The 19,796-nt window shown below is 38.4% G+C and overlaps 1 protein-coding gene across 3 annotated transcripts in view; it reads right to left on the bottom strand.

The window, feature by feature from the left end:
• Positions 1 to 19,796, bottom strand: part of CSMD1 (CUB and Sushi multiple domains 1) — a 1,135,715-nt gene that overhangs the window by 264,753 nt on the left and 851,166 nt on the right. For all 3 annotated transcript variants that reach the window (XM_072142316.1, XM_072142317.1, XM_072142318.1), the window contains 3 exons: positions 16,443 to 16,634; positions 9,960 to 10,098; positions 2,483 to 2,670 (listed from right to left, as the gene is read on the bottom strand). In XM_072142316.1, the coding sequence (XP_071998417.1) occupies positions 2,483 to 2,670; positions 9,960 to 10,098; positions 16,443 to 16,634 (519 nt within the window). The remainder of the gene's footprint in view (positions 1 to 2,482; positions 2,671 to 9,959; positions 10,099 to 16,442; positions 16,635 to 19,796) is intronic.

Genomic DNA, 19,796 nt, shown 5'->3' with positions numbered 1-19,796 from the left:
CATCACTGATGCCATCTTTTAGGCAGTGCCGGCAGGCAGCTCTTGGGTCCCAGGGTTGCCAAAGCAATGATCAACCCCCCCCCCCGCGCGGGAGGGTTTGGTGGGGGAAAAAAAACCTCCAAAGGCAAGTTAAATGGTTTGGTGGGGGAAAACCCCCAAAGGCAAGTTAAATGCCGCTGCATTTAAAGGGTTTAACACCCGCGGTCGGAGTGGTAGATTACCGATGACACCAGTGCAGAGCTGAACCAGCATCGCTAATCGCAGGAGCCCACGCTGTACAGCTTTGGCGCGGAGAGCTAAGGGGTTAATCATTAGGCCCGATCCCGGTGCATGGAGAGAGCTCGCGGGCCGAGCCCTCTCCATAGCCGGTATGTCTTGCTGCATATTTGCTGCATATTTTCTGTTAAACTTTGCTAGAGTATCAAGTCATTTCCATGTGCTCCAGTCCTCTCTTTACTATGTGCATCTGATCTTGTGAATTCCAGATCTCTGTGATTGTGACTGCAAATCCACAACTTGTTTGGTTACCAAGTCTCTGGCTCCTTACCCTGCTCTGCCTTTTGCTAGAAGTCCTGTCCTCAGTTTTGTACCAGCCAAATATAGTTAGTCCGCAGGCCCAGTACGCAATCCCAGCCCCTTCCTCTCCCCACCCAACTGGGCGTACAATCCTTGATAAATCCCCCCTAGGGAAGGATTTTCCCTTCTATTGCAGTTCATTATAATCTACGGTCATGGGCGTTATACTTTGGTTTTAATACAGCTGCACAAAACATAATGCCCACATAAGAAAAAACCTTAGCCATTCAGAAAAGAGAAATACTGAGACAGAAACTTTGTGGCTGTAAAAACTAGACATGCTCCAGCACTAGAATATTCCATTATTTTCTTAGCAACTTTTTGAAAGTATTCACACTATATCAATGACAACATCCTCTTTCAGTAATCAAAGTTCTTTTCAAGAGCAGATGAGCTTCTAATTCTGTAACTCAATCCAAGTTAACACTATCCTGCTTATTACATTTGCCTCACTTTCTCTCATCTCCTCTTGTAAGCTACTTTTCTTTTAGTACTGAGGATTTTCATTTTCTTTCTTCTGCATCCAATTCATGTGCTAGGTAATTTGTTCTCAAATGTAACACTCGTGATCCCAGCTGTCTCTCTTTAATTATGTCTCCCATTCCCCTTTTCTCTACATCTCCTTTTCAGCTTCTTCACTCTCTCAGCTCTGCTTCAAGCACACTAGAAGTGTTTGTTCTTCTTTGACCCGTTTCCTGTACTCTATGACCCTCTGCAGTCTACTGTTTTCTTCATCCTCTGTAATTTCACAATGACACAGCATGACCTATTCCTAGCTCCTATTCCTCTAGAACACGTACAGTATCATGCTCACACGTTTATCAGGGATACGGCAACCTCCGCTGCTTTGACCTTAACACCATTAGATTTCTATTTGCTGCACAATGGCATTATCATGGAAATGTTCAATATCTTAAGGTTGTCTGAAGTAATGTATCATCTTGTTTTAGAAGAACTTGTAACTGCTGTTACAATGCTGCTTTTACCATAGTTATATTCATGTTATAAAATGTGGTGTATATTACAAAAAAAGAATTGAGGGGAGAATTGATCACAAGGGTAAATTTTAGGCCGCAACTAGTTTGAATTAGTGTGAAAGTGATACAATATTTGTACTTATTAATAGGGCAGTTTCTAATTTCTGTTCTACTGACAAAATGTAGACAAATTTTTACAACATTTTGCAATGGCTGTCTATAACAGATTTGTTTTAATTTTGATTAAGACATAAATAATTACTTGTAAGATCATTCTTTAACACAGAAATAGCAGAAAATAGACCTAATGGTATTACAACCACTTAAGGTAAAAGACAAAATTATGCTTGTCCTGTTTGGTGGAGAGTTAGTAAATGTGTACTGGGCAATTGTAACAGCATGATCCACATGAGGAGATCTGTAGTAATACACACACACACACACACACACACACACACTGATCGCTGCTGCATCTGCCTTGAATGTGTGTGTAGCAGATTAAAGAAATACAGCAATATCTACAAACTAAACATTTCATTTAATAAGCAAGTAGTGGAATTTTACTCCATTTCCTAGGATGAAAGAGGATACATATTGTATGTTAATTTTTACCCTAAATATGAAGCCATTAAAATACACAACTCTTAACACAGGAATTAAGGCTCCTAGATTAACAAATGATGTCAGAAGTTGCAGAAGTTAAACATAGAAGAAAATACTTTGTCCTGAAAGTCCCATCAGGCAATGTCCCAAGTCCTCAAGGTGCAAATATTCATTCCAGAGATATTGTTATCACACTAAATATTTTATTACAAAGATTTGTTAACTCAAAAATATATGTATAAAAAATATGCATATAACTACTGCATATTACATTATTATTTACTTTCTTAACTGTATATAATGAACAGAAATTACTGTGCAGTTACCTTTATATTCAATAGCAAAGCCAGACATGCCAACAGATGCATCACTACGAAATGCCAAAAACAAGCTGTTACCGCTGCTTTCTAATCTTTCCGGGGCATGAGAGCCTTGAAAACTTCCTATAATAGGACTGTTGGAGTTGTCACCTTCATATATATGTAGAAAGTCATAACTGGGTTCCATGTTAAAACTGAAACACAGAAATAATGGTCATCATTGAACTGAAGTCATGATAGATAACTGCAAATATGATATTAACACTTTGTTTGAACTTGAGATCTGTGTACTATGTAGCATGCTGAATTTAAGAATCAAATTTGAAGTATATATTTGTTAGCAAATATACTCAATACCATACACAACACATTAATGTACCATGGTGTAAAGTAAACGGGCTTGAAATATTTTATAAATAAAGCTCCATTGTACTCAAAAATAGCAAAAAAAACTTTGTTAACTTAATACTAGACCCCATAATATAAGATGAATCAGATTTTGAAATCCAAAAATGTTCCCTTCTCTCAATGACTGAAGCTGGAAGCTGAACATTAGGGGTTTTTATTGATTTCCCTCATGGACAAGCCTCATACATCGGAGACTACCTGCATTCAGTGATGTGATGGCAATGTAGATTCAAAGAAAAAAAGACTGTTTCTTCTTCCATTGATTATCATGTGGCAAACTACACATTTTCTAATTATAGCTTTGAAGGTAATAGAGAACTAAAATGTTTTACATATGTCCTTACATGTGTCACATGACTTGTTTCTATTTAGAAAAAAAATGTTTCTATCATTATTACTATTTCCATGATCATACAGTCTCGTTTTCAAAAAATAGACAATCTTGTGGCCTCTTCAAATGGGTTTTTCAGATTTCTGATCATGGAAAGTTACAGATAGGCCAATGGGAACCCCAGAACCCCCAACTGATCAGTGTACAAAGTTGTAAACTTAATAAAAGGTCATCAACATCCATTTCATGGGAAAACTACATTAAAATGGTGCCTATCTGTCCATTGATTGGTAAATATGTTATATGGATTTTTAGAGTATTTTTAAATTGATTCCTGATTATTTAAACAATGTCTTTATAATACTAGAGAGATTGAGTAGCATAGTGACTATTACACAGGCTAAGGCATTTTCTTTTGATGAGCAGAGAAATGTTTTATTAGGAAGAATGCTTGGTAATATAAATAATCTAGCAAAGCATGCAAATAGATGATATCACGTAGAGGGTGCGGATATGCATTAAATGTTAATAAAGGCAAACATGCAACAGGTCTGTTAGCTCTTGAATAAATTAATATTGCCTTATTTCTGATCAAATCAGTCTTCAAGCTGCCTCATTTTTGATCCTGTTGGGTATACATAATTCAGAACACAAGCACATAAAAGAAAATCTGTTTTTTTTTTATAATTTTTAATATCATAGGTTAAAATGCTGATTTTTCCCAAATCAAGGCAAATTGTAGTAGAGAATGACAGCAAGATATTACACATCAATGTCATTCATAATTTAATTCTACACTTGCAGAGAGGGACCTGGTATCTGAGTATAGAGAACCTGCTTTTCTTATGGGCTTGGATCTGGCAATTTTCTGCATTTTTGGTAACTGGATAATGATTTTGCAGATCGTTTTAAAATTAATTATGATATTTTTAGAACAGATTTACATATTGTGATGAAATATCAATTTACAATATTCCAAGATGGGTAGCTATTGGGCAGTTAGCACAGTATATGGTCAGGGAGTAAGAGTTCTTTTTACAGAGAGTTTGTCAATTTAGGCAGCCTTACAGGCATGTGAAGACTTATAGCCAATGATGCTCTATTAGGGGATCCAGGAAATATACAAATAAGTTGTCTTAGATGGGACAAAGAAAACTACGCCTCTTTTGCTACCTTGTAAGGCAACCATCAAGACTGTCACGAAGCCTAATGGCATGATGTGAGATTAAAGCCAAATCAGTACATCTATTTCAGAAGGAAGATATTCCCTACTGTAGATAACATGGTTTTGACTTAGTTGCATCTCTTCAGTACAGGGTAGGGAACTGATTTGGCTAAGTAAGATGCTTTTGACTACAGTCCTTCTGAAATAGATATACTGGTTTAGCTTTAACCCCACAACATGCCATTGGGCTTCCTGAAAGTCATGAAAAAAAGCATATATATATATATATATATATATATATATATATATATATATATATATTTTACATATTTCCCAGCACAGTTTATGAAAGGTTGGTGTGATACAGATTGATAACCACTAACCTCAAGCCTGGTCTCACATGGAGATCTCTTTCCCCACCAACCCTTCATCCTAAAGGACCTGGAGACAAAACTGACTGCCTGCACTCTGCAAGTATACATTGTAAATCAATGTGGCGTGTGTACTCTGCAATTTTGCGGAGGATCGTTGCTACCCAATGACATCACAGTTAAATGTTACTGGTGGTTTAACATCCATTATTTGGTGCCAGCACTAATCTGCGAGTATTACTAGTGGGGGTTCAGATCCGAACATAATTTTATACTTGGGGCTCCCTCATCACTAGTTTTAAACAAAGGCACATACTGTACCAGGTTATTATTTTGGCACAAATCAATAACAGATTTTACTAAAGTAATATGCATCAATAAAAGGGTTCAACATGCTCTAGAATCCAAAAAAAAAGTGTAAGTAGGGCTTACATATGTGCTAATGTTTACTTAGCAAGTATCGCTAACCAACAATAATTCCAGTACACTTGACACACATAGATGCAGCACTTAGAGCACTGATATAAAAAAGGTACTGTTCTTTTACAGAGTAATGAATGCCCTTAATAATCTGGAACAAATGCCAAATTGGCACAATGCTACATCTGGCCCTTTAATCTGTCCTGTGACTATGTCCCTATGGAGGAGACACAGGGAAGAAGATGGCCGCTGGTCACATGTCCACATCACATGTTCTGCACCTGCCTGTTCAGGTCATGTGTCACTATGTTTGGCTGTTCTCAGTTGGTTGCAGTGTATCCAGTATGGCCAGTGTTGTGGTGAGACACATTTTAGTGAGGTAATGTGTAGTGTAGGCAGTTACATACATCATTACTAACTGGTAACAGAACAGGACAGTCTGTTAGATCATCACTGGGAGCAGAGCATGAGAGAGAGGAGCTGTTACTGAGAACTGAAGGGTCATGGGAGTTGTATTTGTAGATGGTGCCAATCTTGGACACAAGCCAATTAAGCCCATAAAATCTTGAAAATCATAAAAGCAAACTACTTAAGCTTAATTTTGTTATTAATGACACTGAGTTTTGTTGTATTCATTTATTTATAGCATTATGGGTTTTTGTATCACACTTTCCAGGAATACCGCTTTAATGACTAGCCTTGTTGCATTGCAATTTTTATCTCAATATTTTCTAAGCATTTTATTAGGAATATTATAATATTTTAATGGAATGCTTAATGGATAAGGCAAGATATGTAATTTGCAAATATTGACTTCTACAGCAAAATAAGTTAATACCTGCCATGTCAACTCATGAGTGCAGTAACTCCAATTTTGAAGCTGCACCAAATATCTGTGCTGTAAACCAATAGTGTTTATTTCATGAATAGGGTGATATGTGGTACATTCACTTACTGTATTTGTGCAGTAGGAGTAAATTAGATCTTGTGTGTCAACAAATAGATATAGTGATTTAAAATAGTTTAAAATTGCAATGGGGTAGTGTTGATGATATCTTAAATGTATTTTTTTAATAAAAATTGGTAAACTTGTTAAAAAAAATTGCCAAACATCTCCAACTTCAACTGGGTGTTAGTAAAGAGAGTCCATTTTCAGCCTGTAAATTATGTCTTTACAAGTTCAATACAGCTTACAATGTAGGGATAGTCTCCTTTACCCCAGCCTTTACTTGCCCTGATATGTGTTATCCTGATAAATAATCCTATTCTGACCTACTCTACGCTCTCCCTGTCTAATGCTGGTCCTTAGCACTGGGTACTTAAAGCGCAGCTTATCTCTTTCTGAATGTTCTCTCACTTACACATTTAGATATAGATTTAAAAATTCAGGATATATTTCATGCATTGCAGACATTTCTGTAACTATATAATTCATTTGTAGAAACTTTTGATTAACTTTGAGAAGGTTTTGCAGAAAAAAAGTTAGTAAAAAATGCTTCCCTAGCACAACGTCTCACTTCTTTATTTTCTTCAGAAAAGTTTCTCAATGCTTTGCATATACTTATATAAATGTATGATGATTGTTTTGTGAGTTGGTACATTATCTCTCTTTCACAAGGAGCTAGGCACATAATAATTATGTGGAATTCACTTAACAGCTGTTTCCACGGCTTACTTCATTTCACATGTTTAACACTATAAAGAATTGATAGCCACTTGTTGCAGTTCTCTCTTGATCTCTATTTAGTACTAGACCTGTCGCATGACTACTTTATTGTAATCGCTTTACCCTATAAGTGATAGCTTAATTAAAATATACTTTGGAGCTAAAAGTTTAAAAGATACATATACGGTTCTTCCATCTTCTTAAACTGACTCCAGTACCACGTCATAGGACGTATGTAGATTTTTGATCTGCAACAATTGTAGGTTGAAATTCCAGATGGTACCTATAAAAGAAAGGTATAAATTATAATTATAACAATTATAAAAATTACATCACTGCCAATTCAATTGTAATTTACTTAATTATACAACAATTGTTTGTTTTGGACTATCTGTTGACTCCCCTGAAGATCAAATGTTGTCCTACAGTACTTTTGGGGCCACCAATCTGTGAGGGGAACTAGCTGTAAATGTATTATACCTCTAAAGCATCACTGTAGAAAAATTATTATTACACTGTGCCAACTGTATTTAAATACAGATGGTCCCCTACTTAAGAACTCTCGACTTACAGATGACCCCTAGTTACAAACAGACCTATGGATGTTGGTAATTTACTGTACTTTAGCCTTAGGCTTCAATAAACATCTATAACAGTTATCAAAGGTGTCTGCAATTAAGATTTATTGTTAATCCTGGATCTTATGACAACCCAACATTTTTAAAATCCAATTGTCAGAGAGACCAAAAAAAATTGTCTGGGGTTACAAGTATAAAATATACATTTCCAACTTACATACAAATGCAACTTAAGAAGAAACCTATGGAACCTATCTTGTACGTAACCTAGGGACTGCCTATAATCAATCCATTTTCTGTGTAATGGATTTATGTGTAGGACTTTCATAAAAAGGAAATTTATTGAGAAATGGGTGAATGTTCCATGGACTATAATATGACACAACTCCATTCCTGACTGCAGGACTAATGACCAAGAGTAGACCAGTGGTCAGGACAAGTATGGAAACTGTGGTTGTAATCTAATCTGTACAACATGGACACATTATGGCCATCAAAATAAACACTAAGAGAAAATTGACCCTCACTTTCTTTCCAAAAAGTTGGTGATGAATACAGTATATAACTCATCATATAATAAATTTGTTTTGCTTTACGCAGCATCATAAAACTCACTGTCCAAATTATAGTGTAAATACAGACATAACTAATTGGAATCCTCCTAATTTGTTCATAAAATTGGAATGACGTTCCTGCTGGCAAAGGCACATTGTCTAGTCAAGATGAAAGTCCCTGTGTTATTGATCAGCAGATTTCCTCTGACTTCTTCATTCATTTAACATGCCCTAGCAATGATTGCCAGTGTTTTATACTGCCCACCACATTGCTCTTTTTGGTTGTGTACCATATGCTGCTTTTATGGTGTCCTAATGCTTACAAAAACATATGCCCGCAGCTAATTCCCTGCATATTCCCATTGAAAGCTGCTTGAGCACAGGCTTCTAATTTGCTAGTGTGTAGCAAAGGTTCTCTTTTACAATTTCACAGCGTCCATGGGGGACTTATGATACTTAAATCCAGACTTATGATGCATGTGCCCCCATGTGTTTTGACTCTTGGCTTGTTATTGGACCTGTTCTGCCTGCCCCAAGTAATTGTCTGTATGTTGAGAAACTCTGCCTGCTCTTACCTTGGACTGTCCACTTAACACACCCCATACTCAGTGAAACATCATGCTGTCTCCAATATTGAAACTACTCCCAAAGGAAACACCGGGACCCAGATATACAAATATCCATCTCAGTACAGGAATGGAAGTTTCAAAATAAGAGAATCACTCCTAGAAGTGGTCTATCACCAAACTTCTTTGGTGACCCTTACAATTTATTTACAATAGTCGCATGCTTCTGTGATGTCCTTAAAAGTGGGTCAAGCAGATAGTACCACTATACATTTATCATTTTATGTTAAGTGAGATGTGTTAACCAGGTTAATAAAACACATCAAATGATATTTTTCTATATTTTACTAAGTCCATTAGTACCCAACACAAGGCATGCAAACATTCTGTTTATTTCCTAGGACTTTGTTCACTTTCGCCTAGAGAAAAGCCAGTTAGATCTAAGATATTGAATGGATGTTACACTAAATTATATAAGTAAATAACTAGAAAACTAATAAAAAAAATTAATCACATAGACAGACTTCATAAAAATGCAAGTTCTGTGGATACAAAGGATATAGGATTCTTTACCTGGAGGTGGTTCAGGTTCTTATGTTTTCTGTTGTCCATGATTTATGTGTACGGTTGAGTCCTTTTCTTGCTGTAGTCATCCTTTATAGCTATCCAATATAGGTGCTCAAAGCTGCTAGACCTGATCGATCTGTTGATGCTGGAGTCATCTTTAAGTCTTTATTGGTGAACAGCTTCCTCTTTAATTTAGTGATGGATTTGCTTAATAAATATAGATTGTACATGAGTGCTGAAGAGTCTTCCTACAACATTCTTGCGCTGACGTGGGAACCTCATCGACTACATTTCTTGAGTACGTGGTAAGTTAGTTTCCACTTTAAAGCATATTCTGCTTTCACTCCAGAGTTAGATGCTTGAGATACAGGACTGAGATCTATAGGTAACTCATTAAAATAAGCTATCACTTAAGTGTAAAGGCTACTACAGTAAACACTACATATAGAATAATAATTTTCTTCCTCACTTCACTGAATTACTAATTTTATCAACATCAATGCAAGTATGTGAATGAATACATAAATAATATGCCACTTTGGGAAGCTTCATAAAAATATTGTTATTCAAAATCATATGTACTTTCCATACATTTATCATGGTCTGGTGGTGTTAAAAATGAGCAAACAGTTGTTTTGAGTTGACATTAAATACCTTTCGTTTGTACAAACAGTTTTAATGTGGATATGCTATATAATGTGTTTGTAATTCTGCCATGATCCCGCATTGATGGTGTAGGCTCTGGATATATGCTCCAGGGCTTAGTTACATAATGTAATTAACAGCTCATTGAAGTGACAAATGATCTGACATTTTGAAACCTGTTGCATAGCTTTGTCTTTCGATATAACTTGTACCTTTTGAATATCAAGGCAATGACAAAGTCTGGATTTACTTTTATTCTCCAGTCACATTCTTTTCCAGCAGGATAATGTTGAGGGTAGTTTGGTGATAAAATAACACCCGCAGGGCCTGTCAAGTTTCCACCACATGCAGCTGTCAAAGTAAGACAAGGAGAACCAAAATCAATTAGATGTTAATCTATAGCTCAGTATATAACAATTACACTGTAATGTAAGTATTGCCTCATCCAATTTCATTAGCATGCTAACCATTTAGCTTCAAAATGTATTTTATCTATGGAAATGGTAGTTTCTTAAGTGATTATTTGTGAATAAATCTCAACGCCTCCATACACAGAATTGTCATCTGAACCTGCAGGTTATAGCAGGAGCGGATAGATACTAGATGACTGTGGAAGCATTTAGACTGCTGAATTTTATCACGCTAAACTTTTTTGTTTCTCTGAGACTAGAGAAATGTTGGCAGTATTTTCTTCCCTCTCTAAAGTTTTTTTTTCTGCCATAAAAGTTTTTTGGAAAGGCTTCATAAAGGTTTTTTGTGACTTTTCACTGCTAAAAAGTAGCACGGGACTATTTCCATTGCTTCACAATTCTAGGGTAAACATAAAACTACTGCTAATGAAATGAAGTGAAAAGCCAGACAGAATGGGGGACATGTATCATAGTTTGTTTCTCTGTGGTGTATTTTTGAGACAATTGGCAGCTCTTTTTTGCGCCTTATGTATGATCATTAGAGATTGGTGAATTTGTGAAAGAAAATTTGATTCAAATTGAATCACGGCTGAGCCCTCTCCATAACTGGTAAGTCTTTGCTGCATATTGCAGCAAAGGCTTACCGGTAACACCCGCGGTCGGTGCTAGCACTGATCGCGGGTGCCAACCCGCAGAACGCCGTCGGCAAGCTTCAGAAAAATGGCGGCCGCCATCTTGCCGCCCCGTACCGGGGAGCTTCGATCCATCGCCATGACAACCTCGGGTCTTCCGAAGAGACCCGAGGCTGCCTCGGCTTAACCCCTTCATTACAATGTGCGATCAGCATATTGTAATGAATGAGGGAAATCCCCATATACTGCCATACTGTAGTATGGCAGTATATGATAGGATCGACCAGACAACCTAGGGTTAAAGTACCCTAGGGAGTCTGAAAAAAAGTTAAAAAAATAAATAAAAAAATTTAAATAAAAAACCTAAAAATTCAAATCACCCCCCTTTCCCTAGAACTGATATAAAAATAAATAAACAGTAAAAATCATAAACACATTAGGAATCGCCGCATCTGAAAATGCCCGTTCTGTAAAAATATAATATTAGTTTTTCATTGCGTTTAACCCCGTAACGGAAAATAGCGTCCAAAGTCAAAAATGGCACTTTTTTGCCATTGTGAAAAATATAAAAAAATTCTATCAAAAGTGATCAAAAGCTTGTACAGTCTTTAAAATGATAGCAATTAAAACGTCATCAAAAGTCGCAAAAAATGACAACACCCACAGCTCCGTACACCAAAGTATGAAAACGTTATTAGAGCCAGAAGATGGAAAAATTAAAAAAAAAAAAGTGAGGAACACCACCGCCATACAGTGAGGAACACTACCCCCATACAATGAGGAACACTACGCCCATACAGTGAGGAACACTACCGCCATATAGTGAGGAACACTACCCCCATACAGAGAGGAACACTACCACCATATAGTGAGGAACACTACCCCCATACAGTGAGGAACACTACCCCCATACAGTGAGGAACACTACCCCCATACAGTGAGGAACACTACCCCCATACAGTGAGGAACACTACCTCCATACAGTGAGGAACACTACTGCCATAGAGTGAGGAGCACTACCACCATACAGTGAGGGACACTACCCCATACAGTGAGGAACACTACCGCCATACAGTGAGGGCCACTATCCCCATACAGTGTGGAATACTACTCCCATACAGTGAGGAACACTACCCCCATACAGTGAGGAACACTACCCCCATACAGTGAGGAATACTACCACCATACAGTGAGGAACATTACTGCCATAAAGTGAGGAACACTACCCCCATCCAGTGAGGAATACTACCGCCATACGGTGAGGAACACTACCCTTATACAGTGAGGAACACTACCCCTCTACAGTGAGGAACACTACCACCGCACAGTGAGGAACACTACCCCCATACAGTGAGGAACACTACCCCCATACAGTGAGGAACACTACCGCCATATAGTGAGGAACACTACCCCCATACAGTGAGGAACACTACCCCCATACAGTGAGGAACACTATCCCCATACAGTGAGAAACACTATTGCCATACAGTGATGAAAACTAACCCCATACAGTGAGGAACACTACCCCCATACAGTGGGGAACACTACCCACATACATTGAGGAACACTACCCCCGTACAGTGAGGAACACTACCGCCATACAGTGAAGAACACTACCGTGATATAGTGAGGACACTACCGCCATACAGTGAGAAACACTACCCCAAAACAGTGAGGAACACTACCCCCATACAGTGAGGAATACTACCCCCATAAAGTGAGGAACACTACCCCTATAAAGTGAGGAACACTACCCCCATACAGTGAGGGACACTTCCGCCATACAGTGAGGAACACTACTGCCATACAGTGAGGAACACTACCCCCATACAGCGAGGAACACTACCGCCATACAATGAGGAACACTACCCCCATACAGTGAGGAACACTACCGGCACATAGTGAGGAAGACTGCCACCATATAGTGAGGAACACTACCCCCATACAGTGAGGAACACTACCGCCATAAAGTGAGGAACACTACCGCCATACAGTGAGGAACACTACTGCCACATAGTGAGGAACACTGCCGCCATGTAGTGAGGAAAACTACCCCCATACAGTGAGGAACACTACCCTCATACAGTTCGGAACACTACACCCATACAGTGAGGAATACTACCACCATACAGTGAGGAACATTACTGCCATACAGTGAGGAACACTACCCCCATCCAGTGAGGAATACTACTGCCATACAGTGAGGAACACTACCCTTATACAGTGAGGAACACTACCCCTCTACAGTGAGGAACACTACCACCGCACAGTGAGGAACACTACCCCCATACAGTGAGGAACACTACCCCCATACAGTGAGGAACACTACCGCCATATAGTGAGGAACACTACCCCCATACAGTGAGGAACACTACCCCCATACAGTGAGGAACACTATCCCCATACAGTGAGAAACACTATTGCCATACAGTGATGAAAACTAACCCCATACAGTGAGGAACACTACCCCCATACAGTGGGGAACACTACCCACATACATTGAGGAACACTACCCCCGTACAGTGAGGAACACTACCGCCATACAGTGAAGAACACTACCGTGATATAGTGAGGACACTACCGCCATACAGTGAGAAACACTACCCCAAAACAAGGAGGAACACTACCCCCATACAGTGAGGAATACTACCCCCATAAAGTGAGGAACACTACCCCTATAAAGTGAGGAACACTACCCCCATACAGTGAGGGACACTTCCGCCATACAGTGAGGAACACTACTGCCATACAGTGAGGAACACTACCCCCATACAGCGAGGAACACTACCGCCATACAATGAGGAACACTACCCCCATACAGTGAGGAACACTACCGGCACATAGTGAGGAAGACTGCCACCATATAGTGAGGAACACTACCCCCATACAGTGAGGAACACTACCGCCATAAAGTGAGGAACACTACCGCCATACAGTGAGGAACACTACTGCCACATAGTGAGGAACACTGCCGCCATGTAGTGAGGAAAACTACCCCCATACAGTGAGGAACACTACCCTCATACAGTTCGGAACACTACACCCATACAGTGAGGAATACTACCACCATACAGTGAGGAACATTACTGCCATACAGTGAGGAACACTACCCCCATCCAGTGAGGAATACTACTGCCATACAGTGAGGAACACTACCCTTATACAGTGAGGAACACTACCCCTCTACAGTGAGGAACACTACCACCGTACAGTGAGGAACACTACCCCCATACAGTGAGGAACACTACCGCCATACAGTGAGGAACACTACCCCCATCCAGTAAGGAACACTACCACCATATAGTGAGGAACACTAGCCCCATACAGTGAGGAATACTACCCACATACAGTGAGGAACACTACCGCCATACATTGAGGAACACTACCGCCATACAGTGAGGAACACTACCCCCATACAGTGAGGAACACTACCGCCATACAGTGAGGAACACTACCGCCATACAGTGAGGAACACTACCCCCATACAGTGAGGAACACTACCCCCATACAGTGAGGAACACTACCTCCATACAGTGAGGAACACTACCCCCATACAGTGAGGAACACTACCTCCATACAGTGAGGAACACTACCGCCATATTCCTTTCTTCTTCCCAGAGCTCTCTGGCCCATGTAACATGTTGTGCTAGCCATTTTGCTAATAAAGGGGGTAAAAAAAATAATATAAAAAAAATTATTATTATTTTTTTTTTAAATTCGAAATTCATTCCCACGAATCACTGTATACTTCAGATTCGTGACGAATCGAAGTTTTCCTGAAATTCTAAACGAACTTAGAATCGTTAGAATCGACTCGCCCATCTCTAATGATCAAGTCTTTTTACTTGTGATACATATTCAGTGTTTCCTATCCTGGCAGGTGCAAATTTTGGCTTCTTTTTGAGACTTTTTGTTGCAAATGTCTCAAATTCACATGGGCACAAGCCATGAGAGGGGGTACATGCAGGAGTGGACACTATTGTAAATTTTGGATTTGAGGCTGTGTCCTGCATTTTTAAGCACTCTAGTCACAGATGATGACAGATGAGGCTGCGGTCACACGTTGCGTTTTGATTGCATTTTGAAACCTATTACAACAGCCGAGGAGAGGTGATTTGCCTAATTACATTACTGTTAACAGTTGCATTTACAAAATCAATAGTAAACGCAATGTTAACATGTGTGTTAAAATCACATTTAAATGCAAATGTTAACAGTAATTTAATTAGACAAATCAGCTCTCCTCAGCTGTGTAACAGGTTTCAAAACCCAATCAAAATGCAACGTGTGACCGCACCCTTAGAACCCAATAAATTAAAAGAAAAATGTAAATGCAAAAATTTCAGAATTTTCAAAAAACAGGTTACTGTGCAAAATGTTAAACATTTTTAAAGCATGTGGAATAATTCCAATTTACGTGTAAAAATAGGGTCCATGGGCAAAATCCTTCCTTTGCACCTGCCCTGACCAGGTGTAGATTTGCGCCTAAAAAGTTGCAAAAAATAAGCACAAAAAGTGATATATAAGTCAGAACTTGCACGGAACATCTAGGAAAATAAGATAGATGAGGCACACTGCACAAGGTGCAGACCAAGGCGTACTTGAAACACAACAAGTGAAAAGTCACAGAAAAGTCACAAATACGACAAAAGTCGCAAAAATTTGACAATTTGACTAGCAGAAATAATGATACATATCCCCCAATATTTTCAGCTTTTTTAAAATGTTGCAAAAATAACCATACAGCTGTATGCTGGGAATTTTTATGCACTTTACAACTTTTAACAAAGAAAAAATCTCAGACAGCTAGTAGAGTATAAGAACATTTATTAAAGGGCAAAGTAATTTGAAACTTACTGTATAGGCAGCAGAGCTCCAAAGTCAGACATATAACTGTCCCAATGAGCTCTCTTAATGTTAAATAACTGTGTGTATACTATTGGGATTTATTGAGCCCCTATGCGCACCAGGACGTCTTAGTGCTGCGGGGGGTTATAGAGGAAGCTCACAGGCTGAGCTCTCTTCATACACAGCAGGTGTCAGGTGTATAATATAGCTGACTTCCGCCTATTACTGCCACCATCGGTGCTGGCAAGTGCCACGGTTCTTTCAAAACATAAAGAAAAGATCATTTCCGTCCATGAACACCGTAATGGTAAATAGCGCCCAAATGTCCGAAATGCTGGATCATGCAAGAGATAAGATTGTATTTCACTATTGATTCACCACACTAACCACAGCACCACCTCCACACCTTCAGGCTCCATGTCCGAACACTAGCTATAGCTTGCACCAGATAGGACCAAAACCTTGTGATATAACCGGTGCAGGGGGCAGGGTTTACATAACTTGCAGGCGGACCTTATGCTAGTGTGTGATATACCCTCTCTGTATGTATAGGGTAGTCAGAAGAAAGAGCTAACACTAAACAAATAATAAAACTGGATGGATACCTTTAGGATTTTTTGTAATAGAGTCCATTAACCAAACATGAATTATTTACAATTTTAACAGTTTAAGGGACAATCCTTTGCATTTGAACACAAAAGGGGTGGGGTCTTTGTTAATTTACATTAAAAGAGTATTCTGATTACAATGTGTATATAGAAATCTTTGTACATATGACATAAGCTTTTAAGAGACTCAGATTTACCTATACAAGATGGTGGGTCTGGCTGCCAAAAGAATCTGTTATTTAGCTGAACACATGTAATTTTAGCTTGTCCTTGAAGCTGATATCCAGGGTCACACTGAAAATTTATGGTATCTCCAGGTTCTTTGCTGTCTCCAAATCTGGTACCATTTTGAGGAATTCCAGGATCATTACATGTTGATGCAACTGAAGCTATGGCAATAAATATAATACAATATAATGTTATGTTACAGAACATTTTAACGCATTTACATGGTAAAACAAGAACAACAATTGATCCTTATCATAATAATGTATTGCTTAAGTGCAAAAGAAAAATTCTTTTATAAGGGTGAAAATGTTATAAGTGACATAATACTACCATTTTACAAAGCATTGGTTCCTAAAAAAGATGCCATAAAGGCGCAGAGGGTTCAAAGGAAAGACAACAAAATAAGATTAATGGAAAGATTAGATGGATTTATTTGCTCATCAGAAGAGACAATTGAGAGGACACATGACTAATTTATAAAATATGCAATGGCAATAAAATATATGGTAAAAAGTTGTTTGATGTTAAAACAACCCAAAAAACATGGGACCTTTTCTCTGCCTGGTGAAACCAAGGTTTAATCACCAGAGACGTCAAGGCTTGGTTACCACAAGAACTGTGAAATTGTGGAGTAGCTTGCCTCAGGAGTTGGTCGCAGCAGGGACTGCAGAGAGCTTCAAGAAGGGTCTAGATGCCTTCTTAATGATTACTATAAAGAATTGTGTTCCCTTACATCCCTTTCCCTCATTCCTGTTCCATTGCCTTTCTTGGTTGAACTTGATGAATATTTGTTTTGTTTCAGCCGTACTAACACTGTAACTATCTAACTTTATATACACAAATTTCTCACAAATGTTGAGAAATTCAGCAATACAGAGTTTTATTTGCTTATTTGTATAGTATTTGGATTTTACAGTTTGCTACATAAGAATATTTCTTGTAGTCTGCGGCACACAGACTACAGATAGCAACGAGGGGCAAAAGGGGATTATTATTATAGAATGGCTGGAGTGTAGTGGTGAGATTTGGAAGAAACAATGGAGCAAAGAATATGATTTACGTACATAGACGGAAAGTCTAAGTATTAGCCGATCATCTGAAGATGGCCTAAATAGCTGTATTTAAACTATAAGGAAGATGTATTAATAATAATAGATAGCAGCACAAAAAGCATTCTCTTACCAAAGTACATAGTTTTGGGACAAAGGTGAAATGTTAAATGGATTGAATGACTTTGTTGAGTCCAATAGGGCTCAGTCGCCTGAGATCTAAAAAAAACAATACACACAGGACATGGGAAAATGTATCTGGGGTCAAAAAAATGTGGACACAAATTATGTCTATGATGGGACACCATTAACAAGTGTGTTAAAACTTTTACATCCAAAAGTACTGGAGAAACATTCAAAATAGACTTTCCTGTTCATCAGGCTTTGTAATTTATCTGATCGACTGTTCGTGTGGCCTACAATACTTTGGCCGCACGGTACAGTCGCTGAGAATGAGGCTCAATGGACACCAATATTAAGCAAGAATTGGGTTCCTTAAGCAGAGCCTTTTCGAAACATATCTCCCTTGAACATGGGGGGAAGTTTGATTGCATACGCGTAACACACATCGAACAAGTATCTGCTCAACCATAGGGAATCCTACTGGATATATAAATTGAACACTCTGAGCCCCATTGGACTCAACAAAGTCATTAAATCCATATAACATTTCACCTTTGTCCTAAAACTATGTATTTTGTTAAGAGAATTTTTTTTGTGCCGCTATTTATTATTAGTAATACATCTTCCTTATAGCTTAAATTCAGCTATTTAGGCCATCTGCAGATGATCTGCTAATACTTACCCTTTCCGTCTATGTAGCGAAATCGTATTCTTTGCTCAACGGTTTCACTCAAGTCACACCACTACTCTCCAGCGATTCTATAATAACAATCCCCTTTTGACCCTCAATGCTATCCGTAGTCTGTGTTCTGTAGCCTCCTTTAATGACATCAAAACTACGCCACCCCACCAATACTTCAGTCACTTTTAAAGTGGGTTCTAATGACAGATAATCAATCTTCTATACATCCAATGCATTATCCTTTATATGAAACTTTTTAACTTATTTATTATTCGATGCATTTACATACAATCACTTCCCCCTCTACAGTGATTTTGCCCGGAAGGTGGTTTCTGTAGGCTGAGCAATCATATATAGGTATCTTTATGGCAAAATTCACATCTTATATTTGGTTTTTAATCTGAGCACACAATAGATTTATAACCCATATATTTATTTATGAATTTGTCTCCCAAGAGGTTTTTTATGGGATTCCTTTTTATGTGATTCTATATATATATATATATATATATATATATATATATATATATATATATATGTATATATATATTTACATGTTTGAATCTTGTTACTAGAGTATCTTATTACCCCAATGTTTTTGTTTTTTGTAATCGATAACATCCGCTGCACGAATCGAACCCGGTCGCCCTTTGACCCCCGGTAATTCATGTGTATCCTACCACGTACTTCCTATCCTCAGGTCAAAAATGTATATATTGTCGTTTTATCTTGTGTTACGTTATGCCTGATGAAGGCTCCAGTTCGGGGGCAAAACGCGCCGCTACCTTTTTTAATAGATTTTACTTCTGATGTTTGAGTGGGTTTTAACAGCGCCTTCCTGCTACTATCTTTGGGCTTTGTACATGCTACCTACACGGTTCCGGGATCCTGATCTCCAAATGAACGTGGTTACCGAGGATTGGCTGCTAGTTTCCTAAGATCATGAAAAACCTTTGTACCATCTTTATCAGCTGAGCCTATCCCAAAATTTTATGTTTAACATGAGGGTTAGACCTCATGATTTATCTGTTGGCCGATCTGGTGTAGTTTTGTCTAAAAACCTGCAAACATCTTTTTCAATGTACGCAGTTTTTTACAAAGTGCACAGGCAGAAAACTAGCAATGATAAATCTTCCTCATAATGCTTATGTGAACAATTTTTTAGGCACTCTCCTCTTTGCTTTGCAGTTTCAGTAACTTATCTACTGTATACTCATTTTAAATCTGGTTTGGGGGTCAGATATCATTGAGAAATCTGATCAAAGGTTCTAACTAGAGATGAGCGAGTATACTCGTCCAAGCTTGATGCTCGTTCGGGTATTAGCGTACTCGAAATGGCTCGTTGCTCGGACGAGTATTTCGCCGGCTCGAGATCGAGCTTTTACTTAAGGAAACACAGTGAAGAACTGTGAAGAACACAGTGAAAACAGTGAACACAGGATCATTCAAGTGAAGAACACAGTGAAGAA

The sequence above is a fragment of the Engystomops pustulosus genome, chromosome 3, assembly GCF_040894005.1.
Source record: "Engystomops pustulosus chromosome 3, aEngPut4.maternal, whole genome shotgun sequence".
NCBI classification, from domain to species: domain Eukaryota; kingdom Metazoa; phylum Chordata; class Amphibia; order Anura; family Leptodactylidae; genus Engystomops; species Engystomops pustulosus.
The sequence above is the reverse complement of the archived record's forward strand: the minus strand, read 5'-3'. Positions and strand labels throughout refer to the sequence as shown.